The sequence below is a fragment of the Thalia democratica genome, chromosome 3, assembly GCF_965202585.1.
Source record: "Thalia democratica chromosome 3, ktThaDemo2.hap1.1, whole genome shotgun sequence".
NCBI classification, from domain to species: domain Eukaryota; kingdom Metazoa; phylum Chordata; class Thaliacea; order Salpida; family Salpidae; genus Thalia; species Thalia democratica.
Window position 1 is genome coordinate 77,492,444 of NC_139167.1, and position 16,290 is coordinate 77,508,733.

The window sequence follows — 16,290 nt, forward strand, 5'->3', positions numbered from 1 at the left end:
ATTATCTCAATGAACCAAAAAGTTGTTAACAAAATAAAATTTATAGTTTGTGCAAACTTTCGTGCTACGTAACTACACTTTTAGAATTTTTAACGTCTGGAGACAGTCTTTGAGAAAACAAAAATTAGCTATCGCAACTTAGTTTACAAAAATCCAAGTATATTCAGTTTTTTAAAACATCAGAAAAAAAACTACTACTAGTAGATGCCTTTGAGAATCAAAGAAACTGTGACACCTTTTGGAGTTGTTTTTGTCTGGTATTATGGTTTTGGCAGACTGTGGATTTCAAAACCACTATATCCAGATAAAGATAATTTAGTCTTTTCTCTGCATAACTAACAGTAATAATAAAAGTTATTATTTATTGGTCAACAAAAAGCACTAAAAAATTTTGGTCCAAGGACCTTGTGCACGAAAAAACTTTTCGGTTATCGAGTCATGCACCAAAACAGTTTAACGTCATGTCTAGGACCTGTAATGAAAAAACTTTAGAATAAGATATAATACAAAGAGCTTTTTTCTTGTAAGTTTACTTGCTTACACAAATTAATAAAGGTTATTAAATATTCTTTATAGTACATATTTCTTAAAAAATAAAATTGATTTTTCTACATCCATATAAAAACTAAATATAAAAATATACGCTGGTGTTTCATATTTTATTCTTTAAAAAGTTAGTTATTAGTCATTACTAGCATATTACTACACTAACAGCTTTATATAGTAGTGACAATTATTGTTATTAGATAGTATGTACAACTTTATATTTTAATTGTTTTGTAGTTTCACCTCTTATAACAATGTTACAGTAAAGCTTAAAATAAATAAGAAATATTGAAAAATATAACCCTGTGTAAATTGTTATTCATATATTCATTTCGCTTAAACAATTTTTACCAGAATTTAGCTTTTTTATTTAAGTCTTTCTTGATAATTTTCATAACTTAACTAATTATAAGCATATACAACTTTTCTCTTTATTATCATTAATGAGCTTTTTTAGTTAAACTTGGTGTTGTTATAACAAAAAAAAATAAAAAGAAATAGTTTTTACTATTTCTTTAAATATATTCTAGTTCTATAATAAACTAAAAAAAAGACGCTCAGTATAGTTGGTCCTGGGACATAGTGCTCAAAAAATACTCTTCTGTTATCGAGATTGTTAAAACAAAATTTATTCGTTTTACTTTTTAATATACTAGCTTGGTATTAGTATACTTCCACAAAACAAATTAATTATATCCCAACATATTGTGTTTTTTTAACTGGTCATGACACAAAAAACAGTCCGATATATGAATTGATATATCGATATGATGTGAAACTTGCACGAGCGTACAAAGTTGCACGAAGACACTTTTGCACGAGAGGATAAATTGGTTGGTAATTTATTTTTTTACTATTACACTTAACCCTCAGTCGGTAGTTTTTTTTTATTAATTTATTTCAATTAATTTATTTTTACTATCACTGTTACCCTTACCCTCGGTCAGTAACTTTTTTTATTTCATTAAATTATCTTTAATTTCTTGTATTTTTAACTCCTGTTCAAAAATGTAATCCGTGCAAATTCGGCAACGTGCAATTTTGTTCTCGTTCAATTTAGACCCGTTTCCGTGAATTTTTTATTAATTTGTAATTATCCAGAGTTTACAAAACTAGTCTCTCTTACAAACATTATGATAAATATTTTTACTCTTAACTTGTGTACAAGTTTGAAGATAAAACAATAAGTTTCTGTAAACTTTTGAGTTTGAAAAAAAAAGTTATAAATTAGGGATCTCTAATAAAGTAAAGCAATATTTTTTTAACAGTATTCTTTGTAATATAATAATTGAAAGTTGTAAAAACAATTTTTTTGCTAAGTTCTTAAACTCAATGGTATTTTACAACAACGTGTTTAAGGTTTTATTTTTCGAAAACAAAAAATTATTTAGTAATTTTATTTATTGTTTCTTATATTTCTAAAACTTTTTAAATATAATTATTTTGTTGAAAGTTTGGTATATAAGCTGAGAAAAAAAAACAGAAAAGCAAAAAAAAAGATCAACTGATCAAAAACAGAATTTCAATGTTTAGATTTCGTCAATAGTTATAAAAGGTTATAGATCAGATATTCATAGATATACTTTACAAATAATGTGAAGTGTTAGGTTTGCAGAATTTCATAAATTTAAAAAAAAGTAAAAAAATCAAGACGAAGCAGAAAGACTTTGATTATTCATTATCCTTGTTTAGCTAATTATAATTGTTTAGAATTTTAATTACATTTTTTTTCGTATTTTGCTTGATTAACTAATTTTTCATGCAGTTATAAGGCTATATAAGTTTAAACTTTTCTTTATCTGTAACAATTGTATCACACTGATGAAAGTTTGTAAAAATATATTTGTGTTTAGAATAAAAAAACCTTGTTGGTTTTTAATAATATTGTATTGCAATAACATTGTAAAAAACAACAAGTAAAAGCTATTAAATTATATTTATAAATAATTAGTGTTTTTATATGTGTAGAAAAGTAGTTGGGTAATTTGTCTTACATTTTGAAATAAGTAATTGTTAGTTCTACAGAAGATTTTTTATATTAATTGAACACATGGTAGTTTTTATATACAAGGTTGCCACTCGTTTTTTCAAAATTTTTTCCAGGTTTTCCAAATTTCTTCCGTGTTTTTAAAAGTACACATTTTTTGGGTCTATTTTTAGTTTAAAGTTAAGTTTAAGGTAAGAAACTGTGTTAATAAAAACATTGAAAAGAAGCTAAAGCTATTTTAAATATATTTTTTACTAAAAATAGTTTTAGACGATGACAAATTTTTTTATTTGTATGATAGGTTTTTAAAGTCAAATCATAATTTTGCTACTGAACATGTGAATTCCAGTTTTTTTTTAGTGATTTTTGATCAAAATTCCAGGTTTTTCCAGGTTAGTTTCAAAATTTCTCAAATTCCAGGTAAAGTGGAAACCCTGTATATATAACTATTTTAAAATTTAAAACTAAATTAATAAATTATTTGAAAACAACAAATTTATCAACAGAAAAGTTATTATAAATAACTGTATCTAAACTTACTTTTATCATTTCGACTTTACTTTAAAAAATACAAACCAGCACTGTTATTCAAAATTATCTTTTTAGTTAATTATTTTAAAATTTAAACAAAACTTGCTAACCTCATATATAAATACAATATGAAATTCAAAAAACAGTTTTAGTTAAACTACCTTATTAACAACACAATTAAAAAAATAACAATCAAATGAATAATTTGCCTAAATACATACATCTATATTAATTGTAGTGTACCAGAATTAAAATGTTTTTATGTGTTTGTGAAATAAAATGAAAATCAGTTTTAACTAAAAAGCTCATTACATAAAAACTTTAAGTATTTAATTTAAACATTAATAAAAAAAATCTCACGGTGCAAAAATATTTTGCTAACTAACCAAAATAGCTAAATTTACTTTTTTGGCATTAAACATTAGCTAAAGTTCAAAAGATTTTAAAAATGTAATAAATCAAAAAGTGCGTCAAAATTTTTTGATGTCATCCTTTTTAATTAATCATAGTTCATCAAGTACAATTGACTAATTAAAACTCAAAACTTTCTAAAAACAAAAATAATTATCTAAAATCGATTCCTACATAATTCATCTACAACTCTTTCCTACTATCATGTTGTTCTTGGGCGTGCATTCCACGGGCATCATAGTGTTCAGTGTTGCTTGGTAACCCCTGTCCTCTGCTGCGCCGTTCCTATCCACATCCACCAATCCCATGCACATCTTTCCTATGAAAATATAGATGCATTAAATTTAAGTAAATATTTATAAAATAAATAAATATATATATATATATACATAATATATTTATACCGGCGTGCAATTTTTTATGAAAGTGTTTGATTATTGGTTATAAATTTTGAAAAAGTCAAAAAACTATGTACAAATAATATTTCTATTATCATCTACCAATCCAATACACATCTTTCCTCAAAATTTAAATATACTTTTAAGTATTTTAAAATATTCCACAGCTTTTTAGATGAGTTTATCAGTTTAAAACTTAAAAATCAATGCATATTTTAAACAACAGATTAGTACACATGACAGACCTTCGATGGCTTGTTGTTTGTCGAAGTCCCAGCAAGTTTGGTCTCCGGCTTGTCCCAACAGCTTCAATTCGTCGTAACTTATTTGCTTCGACTTGTAATTCTTACTGTGCAAAATATTATAGCAAAATACATACTTGTAGAGAAGTTCTTTTTTGTTATTGGTTACATAGATAATTTTTACAGTGTAAAGTATTAGTAAGTTGTTAACAGGTTAAATTTTAGGATAAAATTGTTATTAAACAAACTTATTGAACTGATATGCACAAGAGTAGTATTTCATTATAAGAATATGGATCAGTATGTATGAAAGACTTAAAAAAGCTTTATTTAAAGCCTAGTTTTTGACAACAAAGGTATAACAAAGTTTTTATAGATAAAACTATATTAAATTTCTGATATTGTATTCTACATAAAATTATCGTTGATGCAATTTAAAAAATTTTTTTTAATTTATCAAGTTGAAACAAAATTCTTTGACAAACCTTTAAAAAAAATTAAGAGAGTTTTAAAACAAAAAATAGTAGAAAACATTTAAATTTATTTACTTCTAGTTTTTACTCAAACATTTTAGATAAAAAACATTTTTCAAAACTTTATAAAAACCAAGCATTAATGCAACCTCTGCGGATACGATATGTCGTCAGTTTTGTTTATTTTTCCGTAGCAACAAGGCGACATGACGTACGAAGCGTTGCTATGGAAACACTTGTGCAGGCACATGTCGGTTGCCACCCCACATGCGTGCAGTGCCACCCCCACGTCAAAACTTCCCCTGAAATGAAACTCGCTTTACCGATTGTTATGAGTCCATAGAATCAAATAGTTTGAAAAAACATTTAACAAAACTATAAAAATTTTGAACATTAGTCAATATTTCTAAAAACAAAAACTATTATTAAATCCTCGTTACGTAAAAAGGTAACTTGATACTAAAATGTTGTTCACATAACTTTCTTTCAAACATTTTAAACAACTTGGTTATATTTTTTACTAAATACTATACTCACAAAAACAACTAATTTTCAAACTAACGTGTAGTAGCCGAGGTTGGTGTGGTATATGACCACGTTTTTCAGCTTGGGGTGCAAACATTATATATAACTATATTTATTTTCTACTAAACATTCATAAAAACAACCAATTTTCAAACTAACGTGTAGTAGCCTAGGTTGGTGTGGTATATGAGCACGTTTTTCAGCTTGAGTTTTTCCACCCTCATGTGCGCTCTCTTCAACGACTCCTCCTTGTTATCCAGCAACACCACTGTGCACTCCGGCATCAGGTAAGCGAGCACTATGCCTACGTGGCCCTAATATTTATAAAAAAATTATTAATAACAAAATAATAAAAAATAAACATTAATTAAAACACTTATAATAGTTTATTTTGAAGACTCACATCAAGTAAGCGAGCACTATGCCTACGTGGCCCTATAAAAAATAAACACTAAGTTGATGGAAACACTTTTATAACTATAATAAACCCTATTAATTAACTTTATTAACACATTTGTCAGTTTTTCTTACGTGGCCCTTGGAGTTTATAAGAAATAAATATTAAATAAAAGCGAGTAGTATGCTTACGTGGCCCTTTAATTTATAAAAACTTTATTGATAATAAAAAGTAAACATTAATAAAAACACTTTTAATAGATTATTTCGAAGACTCGCATCATATAAGCGAGCTTATGCCTACGTGGCCCTAATAATTATCACTAAATTGATAAAAACACTTTTAATGGTTTTAACTATATATTTATTAAGGCCCTAATAATTTGAAAAACTTTGTTAACACACTTGTCAGTTTTTCCTTCGTGGCCCTTGAAGTTTATATGAAATAAATATTAAACTTGTAGAAACACTTTTAATAGTTTGTTCTTATAAATTTTTAGGTAGTTCGCATCAGAAAAGCGAGCACTATACCTACGTAGCCCTAACAGTTTGAAAAAAATTAACACTAAATTAATAAAATAAGCGCATCAACCAAGCGAGCTTATACCTACTTAACCCTGTAAAATTAAATACAATTTTAAAATGTCAAATTAAATTGAAAATAAAATGGTAAATAATTTTCTAACTTTTTAAATCTTTCATAATGGTTGGCATTAAATAAGTATACCTACGTGTGCTTTAAAGTTTTAAAATATTCAAAATATACTATAAAAAAACTGGCTAGAAATTTACTTTACTTAACTTAAAGAATCTTATAATATGATATTGAAAATATCACTGAACTAGTAGTTTGAATACTTCAATAAAAGGTGGTTGTAAACACAATGATTTGCAAGCAAAATAAGTTCAAACCACCGACTTTTTTAATCAAAAACAGATTTCTATCAATTTAGTAGTAGAAATTTTAAAATAAGTTTTAAACTAAAACATTTAATTGCAGTAAATATTTCAAAAAAAGAATATTACAATAGCTGATATCATTTAAACAAAAGTTATATCTACATGACCCTGAGTTTATTAGTAAGAAATAAAAAAACATTTCTATTTAACCACGTTTTAAAGATGTTATATTACATTTATTTTACAATTCCAAACAACTCACCCCACCACAGCAGAATTCAACAATGGTGTCTCCATGTTTGCACACTTTTCTCACCCCGTGCACCAGGTTTTCTATCTGCTGGCACTTTCTCCTCGCTCTCAGAGTTGTTAGTTCTCCCTGAAAAATTAAATATTTTTATGGTTTTTAAACAAACTGATAAAACATAGTAATGTTTTCACATGGCCTTACGTTTCAAAATGGTAAGGAGTTCTCTTACTGCGAAATTTTAAGAATTTTTACAAAGTGAAATAAGTTACTACAGCATTGTAAAGTAAGAATTTAAAACTTGCAACCTCATTGCTATTTGGAAATTAAAATGGGATGAAGGCAGTCTTCCTCTTTTGATTTTAAAGACCGGAAAGGATTGAATTTTAGATAAACAAAAATAAAAAAGGGTTAGAACCATCAACAAAAATTAGTCAGTCTTATACAAGCACTTTGAAGAGATCTTTCTTCTATTAGAAAACAAACATTTTCAATTCTTATTCAAATAGATCTATTTGAATCTATATCTATTTGAATAAGAATTGAAAATGTTTGTTTTCTAATAGAAGAATGATCTCTTCAAAGTGCTTGTATAAGACTGTGACTGATTTTTATGTTGATTAAATATGATTAAATATGTTGATGGTTCTAACAATTTTTTATTTTTATTGTTATTTGTATTGAATTATACTTGATTACTACAAAAAAAAAGATTTTAAATTCAAATAGTAAAATAAAAACTTTTATTTTTGTTGAATAACGGCTTACCAACAACTTATGTATGAAAATTATTGAATTAATTAAGAAACTACATCTATGTTTTGTTCTCCAAACAGTCTACCAACTCACAGTGCAAGGGTGTGTCTCATCAGGAAAGTTTTCCCAGTCGAGGTTGATGTCTGTGACGTCATAATTGTCGAAAGTGACTTCGGTTCCGGTCTTCAGCAGCACCTGCTTCAAATCCCGCTTTATCGTCAGTGGCCTGTTAAACAGCTTGAATAGGAAAGAGACTACTTTAACATGAGTTATTTACCATTTTAAACAGACTCAAATAAAGTGTTGTAATAATTAGTAAAATAAGCCTTAAAAAATATTTATTTAGTCAAATTTAATCTTATATACACATTACATAATGATTTCTAGGGGGAAAATGATTACTTGACAAGTTTTTGGAATTAAGGTCATAGAGGGTAAGGCATTTTTTCACATGTTGACCTTGTTTTAAAGATCCTTAACTGAGCTAACAGTTACTTTATACCATTTTGTAAAATTTGAATTAGTTTTTGAGATATGAGGGTACAAAGTCGGAAAGCTCAATAGGTTTCTTATAGAAGGACTTTAAAAAAAAACACAGAAAAAACTATTTCATTAGAAATATATCTTATTCTACAGTTTTAAACCAATTTTTCTGAAAGTCTCTCAATTTAATCTAAATTAAGAATAAGCATTTCTATTACAGATTTTTTTTCATAGTTTAATTTTTTAGAATCAATACAAACTTAGTAGGCTTCTGATGGGGTTGTCTCTTTCCCTTCTTGTACTCCAGCAGCTGGTATTCTCCGTCCATCTTGCTTATTTTGAAGTCCCTGGACGTGGCGGGCCTGAACGAGAACACTTGGACTTTGCACAGCTCGAACGCTTCCAAAACGCCCGCTACTTTCTGTATTCTGTTGGTTGTTTGAATATTAAAATGTTATGACGATATGTGCATTAGAAAAAGCTAAATACAATAAAAACTAACAAATTATCCACTTATTAACACACTCAAAAAAAGTATTAAATTAAAGTAACAAATCATGTTTTTTATAGTCTAGTGTGCACAGAACTTGTTTTCAATAATTTACACAGCTTTAAAAAAAAGGTTAAAGACCATTGGGGTTGTATCACAGCTGCCAAAAACAATCGTTTAGAAATTTCTTGAAAACTATACTCTTACGAAAACATTGATCTCTTAAAATAATAAAAACATTTGGCTAAACAGCTACAGTGAACTTTATTTCTGGCAAGTGTTTTTTATTGTTAGTTGTTGAAAACTGCTGTGCGATGATTGTATAAGATTGTTTAATAAAAAGTACAACTTAATTGTTCATAGGATTTTTTTATTACTTTTTATTAAATTTATCGTTCTATTCTTGAGAACAGTTTTCTTTACAAGTAAAAACTTTCAATTTATACTTTCTAAATTCATTAATAACTTTCTTCATTTCTTGGTCACACACATTTAATTAAAATACTTATTATAAGCTTAATTTTATTGTTTTTTTTATGTTTTATCAAAACCTAATTTTACATATTTTGTGCAGCTGATATATTTTTTTAATATTTAAAAACTTTTAATGATAACAAAACAACTATTACTTTTTTAAAACACTTATTAATATGTTAAAATTTTTCAAAACCTTGTTTTCATAAAACGTTATTTGCTTTTTTTCAAACTTTAAATGCATGTAAGTGAAACAGCAGATTCATCACAAGTGATCATACTTTTACTTTATGACAGAATTACAATTACTTAAACACACAAACACCAACCTATCATACCACTGGGTTATCAGAGGTGTCCTCTCTCTGATCTCAGTTTGGGGAAAGTACCTCAACAGATAGTTGTGCACGCAGGGTATCAGCGAAACGTCAGAGAGCATGAAGTCTATGCCGTCTGCAAACACGTGATTCAGTACTGGAAGGTCTTTAGTGTCGACTGCTGGCGCTTTCTTTGCCTTTGTTAATAAACAATGTTTGTATTAGAAAATATACAGAAAAACTTTTGCTTGGTTTCAAAGTTTTAATATTGAAGTTTATAGAAATAACTTTTTGATTTTAAAAAAATGTAATCTGAAAGTAAAACATCGTACAAAATATAGCTTTCTTTGCTTTTGCAAACATGTAATATTTAGTCAGTTTTTAAGAAATATAAACGATATTCTAAAAATAAATTATAAAGAGTAAAATTCTGTTCTATTTTTGAATTTTAGGTACTGAATTGTTACAAATAATAGAACTTTAAATAAATAAGTAGTAAAATTCTTTTTTTTTTCTTCGAAATCATAACGTGAAAACAAAATTTCATACAGTTTTACATTGTAGCTAAATAATATTAATTTTTATTCAAACTTTAATGTCTTTGCTTCTAGTGTATTAGCTTGTTAATGCACCATTTAAATTAACTATTTTTATAAAATATATGTACTTAATTATTTAAACTAATTTTTCTTTTTTACTTAAATTTTGAACAGTTTACAAAATAATGTAAATTTCACAGCAGGGTTTCCCAAAAGGGCGGCTATCAGACCCCTTACTTTAGAAACCAATGATTTTGCGTAAAAGAAGATATTGAAAAATTGGTTTATAAAAACTGGTCAATATAGATTTTTAAGACTAGCATTTAAAAAAAGGTGATGTGTTTAAAATAATTTGACCACTTAAACTTTAGTGGTTAAAGAAATAAAATATAGTATAAAATGAAATCCAAAAATTGCAAGCAAAACAATATTTTGTCAAATATCAGTTTTACACAAAATACTTTACCTACCTTTTCATGATTAACCGGCTTTTTTTCAAATCAAGGTACGTGTCTTAGTAAAAAAAAGGGTAGGCTACCATTTATAAGAAATAAACTTCATAAATTAGTACAAGTAAACTTAATAATCTTTTTATTCAAACCTTCTCATCGAGTTTCTGCTGTTTTTTCGGTCTCATCTTGTGACTTTGGTGTTCCTGAACTTTGGACAGTATCTTTCGCTGGTACTTGTCCATGTTGTGTATCTTTATCGGTTGATTCAACAAATCTTCGAAATCTTGCATCACTTGAGGCAGGTAGCACGCTGGTTTTTCATGCGTTTGCATCGATTCCTAGGTTGTTTTTTTGTTAAACATACAAATATTTTTAAATTCAATTTGAATAGCAAGGTGAAAAATAACATTATTTTAATTTTTACACGCAATTAATTTTGTAGATTACGGGCTACTTGTTGAAAACTAAAAGCTTTACTTAAGAGTTTAGCGCAAAGTTTACAAAACTCATCTTCACAATCGCCACTTGGCAATCAAAAAATGACTGCCTCCCTTTATTATGTGTTGCCCCTTTACTAATTAATAACTTCTATAAACTATCTCCCACATTGGGCTAAATGAACATGGCTTTGAATCAAAAACTTAAATCTGAAAGTTTAGTACGACTACTCAAAAGTATTTTCAGACATTAAAGATTTTTAGTTGTCGCATTGATATAAGATGTAAATTATATTTACCTTTTTAGTTTTAAAGTTTGTATTAAGTTCTGCACCAAGAAACTTCTGTAAATTTGCAGTCTAAAACTTTTTTAAACTTTAACAAAATTTGAATTTAATTTTTTTCAACAATGCTAATATTAAATTAATAATTAATTTATAAATCTTTTTTGTAAAAAATGCATCTGAGTTTCTAGATGTTTAAGTGATTTATAAATACTTTTTATTTATTAAAAACTATTGTAATTATTTTTGTTGACTTATACTTTACTCCTAATAAGTTTAATTATATACAAGGTTGCAAAATGTTTTTGGAAACATTTCTCCAGATTTCAAAATTTCCTGAAGGTTTGTTAAAGTACACAATTTTGGGTCTATTTTTTAGTTTAAACTTAAGTTTAAGGTAAAAAACTGTGTTAAATAGTATTAAAACATTGAAAATATACTGTAAAGCTACTTTAAATGTATTTTTTAATTAAAAATAAATTTGTTGATGATTTTTTTTTTTATCTATATGGTAGATTTTTGTGTCAAATCAAAATTTTTCTACATAACATGTAAAAAATTTTAAAAATTCCAGGTTTTTAAGTCTAAATTGTCAAACTCCAGGTTTTTCCAGGTTTTTAATTTTTTTGACAACCCTGTATATACAATAATTTACTTTATTGTTAATAATCTGCCATTCAAAGCATTAGGATTTTAAATTATTTTTGAAAACTATGTGTTCAAAAAGTTTTATTTAGTTGTGGTAACAAATCAACATAAAAGATAAAACTCATAAAGGCGGAAAACAAATAAATGGATAAAAAATTGTGACTGTAACCTTATGATTGTTTTTCAGTTTAACTGTTTAGTTATTATATATTCAAAATGTGTTCAGTGTTAAGTCAATTTCTATTAAACAAAAAAAAATAATTTAGATGTTTAAGGAAACTATCAAAAAGTCAATTCAAAATTTCAAAAAACATTTTGAACCAACAATTTGAGACTCAAATTACAAATTTACTGTATGAACTGTAGTAAGAAAAAACCAAAAAAATAACTTTAAAAATATTTAAAACACAGTAAGAAATTTACAGGCTTGATAAAATGTAAGTTATACAAAATGTAGTTTAAAGTTTATAGTCAGTTCAAAGTTTTTTAGAAAATATATTCCAGGTTTTATAGATTTCTTCCTAGTTTTTGAAAGTGCAAGTTTTTTAGTCCATTTCTAGTATAAAGTTAAATTTAAGGTAAACAATTGTCTTCAGTGGTGTAGAAATATTGAAAGATACTAAAATGCTACTTTAAATGTGTTTCATACCGAAATTCATTTAAATAACACAAAAAAATAATATTTAAGATAAATTGTTGATAGCAAATTTAAATTTCTCTATTTTACATGCAAAAATTGTTTTAAATTTAAGGTTATTTTTTTCAAAAATTCTCTAACTCCTGGTTGTTACAGGTTTTTTTACAATCATGTAAATAAAAAAAAAATATTCAATGTAGTTGATTTTGCCAACTTTCACATAAACTACATGTTTTAAAAGAAAATTAACTAATCTAAACTTGTAATCAACCTAAAAAAGTGTTGATCAAAATAATTGGCAGATTCAATTAAAATAATTCTTTTATGTACTTGTTATTTTTTTTTCAAAATACAAAATATAAATTTATCAAAACTTTGCAATTTTTACAAACAGAAAAGACAACAATAAAAAAACAGATAAGTTGTTAGTAAACCTTTTACCCAAGTTTTTTTTTTTTTTTGCAAAATAAAAACTGTTAATGGTATTTCATTTTCCAACATTCTGATCAGTGTAATTTGAAGCTGCAACCTCAAAACAACAAAAACCAAATTACAATGAGTATGTTGTATATAACTTATTTTAAGTGTCTTCAGTTTTAAATAAATTTAATACTAACAACCAAACCGACCTGATCAATGTAGTTTGAAGCTGCAACCTCAAAACAACAAAAAAAAGAAAAATACTTTTTACTTTCAACCGACCTGATCAATGTAGTTTGAAGCCGCAACCTCAAAACAACAAAAAAAAGAAAAATACTTTTTACTTTCAACCGACCTGATCAATGTAGTTTGAAGCTGCAACCTCAAAACAACAAAAAAAAGAAAAATACTTTTTACTTTCAACCGACCTGATCAATGTAGTTTGAAGCCGCAACCTCAAAACAACAAAAAAAAGAAAAATACTTTTTACTTTCAACCGACCTGATCAATGTAGTTTGAAGCTGCAACCTCAAAACAACAAAAAAAAGAAAAATACTTTTTACTTTCAACCGACCTGATCAATGTAGTTTGAAGCTGCAACCTCAAAACAACAAAAAAAAGAAAAATACTTTTTACTTTCAACCGACCTGATCAATGTAGTTTGAAGCTGCAACCTCAAAACAACAAAAAAAAGAAAAATACTTTTTACTTTCAACCGACCTGATCAATGTAGTTTGAAGCTGCAACCTCAAAACAACAAAAAAAAGAAAAATACTTTTTACTTTCAACCGACCTGATCAATGTAGTTTGAAGCCGCAACCTCAAAACAACAAAAAAAAGAAAAATACTTTTTACTTTCAACCGACCTGATCAATGTAGTTTGAAGCTGCAACCTCAAAACAACAAAAAAAAGAAAAATACTTTTTACTTTCAACCGACCTGATCAATGTAGTTTGAAGCTGCAACCTCAAAACAACAAAAAAAAGAAAAATACTTTTTACTTTCAACCGACCTGATCAATGTAGTTTGAAGCCGCAACCTCAAAACAACAAAAAAAAGAAAAATACTTTTTACTTTCAACCGACCTGATCAATGTAGTTTGAAGCCGCAACCTCAAAACAACAAAAAAAAGAAAAATACTTTTTACTTTCAACCGACCTGATCAATGTAGTTTGAAGCTGCAACCTCAAAACAACAAAAAAAAGAAAAATACTTTTTACTTTCAACCGACCTGATCAATGTAGTTTGAAGCTGCAACCTCGCACATGTAGGTCCTGCTGCTCACCTCGCTCGAGCACTTGAAGCAGGAATGCTTGTAACCCAATAATTTCATGATGCTTTCATCTTCATGAGCAGATGATTTTACCATGTACCTCAGTATGTGGCACATGCCGCTCACAAGGTACGTGTTGCAGGGTTTCACCAGCACCGGCAGCTTGCACGCAGAAACTGTTGCCGGCAGGTCGGTTATCAGTTGTACGTTGTTGAACCTGTAGGTGTATAAAGTGTAACGATTTTGTTTTATAAAGTATTTTAACATTTAATTTTTGAACTTATAACTCATTAAATATTCTAAAAATTTTCAAAAAAGTAAACAAAATAATAAATTTAAATATATATTAGCTTAGTTTGTTTCAAAAACTGTAAATATAGTTTACTCAAATTGCATGCTGATAAAAACGAGAGCTTTCTCTAAAAAACTTTACAATTTTCTTAAAATTACTTAAAATCATAATATAAATATTAAAATTTAAAAAAATTTTTTGGTTGGTTTGTATTTGTTTACAGTAGCATCTTTTTCAATCTGAATAAAACAATATGTACATATTTGCATTAAATTATTTTAAAAACTAGAACATTTTTGTAGACATTGTGTTTTTGCTCTAATACATTTTAAACCTTCTTAAATAGGAAGTTTTTGTTAGTATAACAAAATTTTATTTTAGTTATATGTTTTGGGATTTAAAGACATAACTTTTATTTATTTGGTGATCTTTTAAGTTTTAAAGTCAATAAATTTAAATAATTGAGTAAAATGCTTCAAACCAAACATATACTATACAATCATTAAACTAAACAAGTATGAAATAGAAGTTATTATATATAGTTGTAAAAAACAAACTCAGTTTTAAACCAAAATACCATACAAAAACAAACCTGTTTTGTGGAATTTGAAAGCCGCAGTTGACCTGGTTGAAATAGTCTTCAGTTGACTCGTAGTTTCCATCAACCACAACGAACAGGTTCATTGGAAGCGGCTTGCAGAACGCAGCCACCAAGCCTATGACCTGAGTAGTGTTGACGTTCGCAACTTCCTCATTGGTTGATGTCAGCAATGTGCCGTCTACATAAATTGCCTCCATTTTATGTTTGATAAATTTTCTGTGAATGTCGATTAAGCTGTGAATGTTGTGAAAGTAGTTTACAAATATTTGGATATGTAGAAATGTTATAGTACACACTTGAGTTAGCTTTGGTGGTTAATTTAATTAGGATGTACAGATAGTTATGAAAAAAAAACTAACAAAAAACATTGTATAAATACTTTAAAAATATACATAGCTTCCATAAAAAATAGTTTACTGTAAATGAAAAATGAAGTGATAATAAAAAGGTGTAAACATTGCTGTAAATGTAAAAACAGTTTCAGTTATTTAAAATCTGAAAATGTGAAGTAGTTAACATTTGAATTAGCTTAGTTGTTGATTTTTTGAGATGCACATATATGAGAATTATACTTTTTAGTTAATTGTTATATAAACTTTTTTGAAATAAAATTGTTAAAAAAATGAAAACAGAACTATTTTTGTTACAGGAAGAAACTTTGTTAACTTGAGTTTAATAAAACTTAACTTGTTTATAGAAAAAGAAATCAAAAGCGGAATCAAGGAAAAAAACAATAGTAAGTAAGTTTAATTAATTTTAATTGTTGCCTAGTTCTTTTTGTCTTTTATTACTATTTTGATTACTTTTTTACAATATAAATTTAAATCTAGATAAATAAGCAAAAACTTAAAATTTAAAGGCAAAAAGCAAACTACATGTATGTTTATATATATTATTGAAAAATTAATTAAGTTTTACTAAACTTTTGACTTAGATAATTTTTTTGTAGGTAGTTTAGTTCCCAATCTAAGGGTGCAATAATGTTCTGTTTTAAAAACTATTTATCTAATTTTAATTATTCAAGAAGTATAGATGTTTTACAAACTGTCTTCTTGCTTTTATTGGTTGCACCTTCTATAAAGAATATTTAAACTTTTACTGCTTCTATCTTTTGATATATATTTTTGAGCATATTATTATTTTGTTTATCTGTAAAAAGTATCTTAAAGCTTAAACAAAACCAGGGTTGCTAAATGTTTTTATCAAATTTTTTCAGGATTTTAAAAATTATTCCAGTTATTAAAATTACACGTTTTAGAGTCTACTTATAGTTTAAAATTAAGTTTAAGGTAAAAAACTGAGTTAAATAGTTTAACAACATTGAAAAGATATCTTGAAGGATCTTTAATTGCGTTTTTAATACAAAGATTTTTTGTGTCAAATCAAATTTTACTACTTAACATGTAAAAGTTGTTTAAAACTCCAGGTTGTTTAGTGGTCTTTGTTTGAAATTCTAGGTATTTTCAAAATTTATCAAATTTCAATTTTTCCAGGATTCCAGATTTTTTGGCAACCCTGCAAAACACCACAA

At 26.8% G+C, this 16,290-nt stretch overlaps 1 protein-coding gene across 1 annotated transcript; it reads right to left on the reverse strand.

The window, feature by feature from the left end:
• Nucleotides 1–3,337: 3,337 nt before the first annotated feature.
• Nucleotides 3,338–14,956, reverse strand: LOC145832567 (glutathione S-transferase C-terminal domain-containing protein-like). Its single transcript, XM_082939880.1, has 11 exons — nucleotides 14,751–14,956; nucleotides 13,825–14,083; nucleotides 10,317–10,505; nucleotides 9,189–9,373; nucleotides 8,156–8,323; nucleotides 7,506–7,638; nucleotides 6,672–6,788; nucleotides 5,273–5,427; nucleotides 4,738–4,890; nucleotides 4,119–4,222; nucleotides 3,338–3,794 (listed from the first exon to the last, which is right to left on the reverse strand). Exons 1-11 carry the CDS (start codon nucleotides 14,954–14,956, stop codon nucleotides 3,655–3,657), a joined length of 1,809 nt encoding a protein of 602 aa, XP_082796006.1. The 3' UTR covers nucleotides 3,338–3,654.
• Between the last annotated feature and the right edge of the window lie 1,334 nt (nucleotides 14,957–16,290).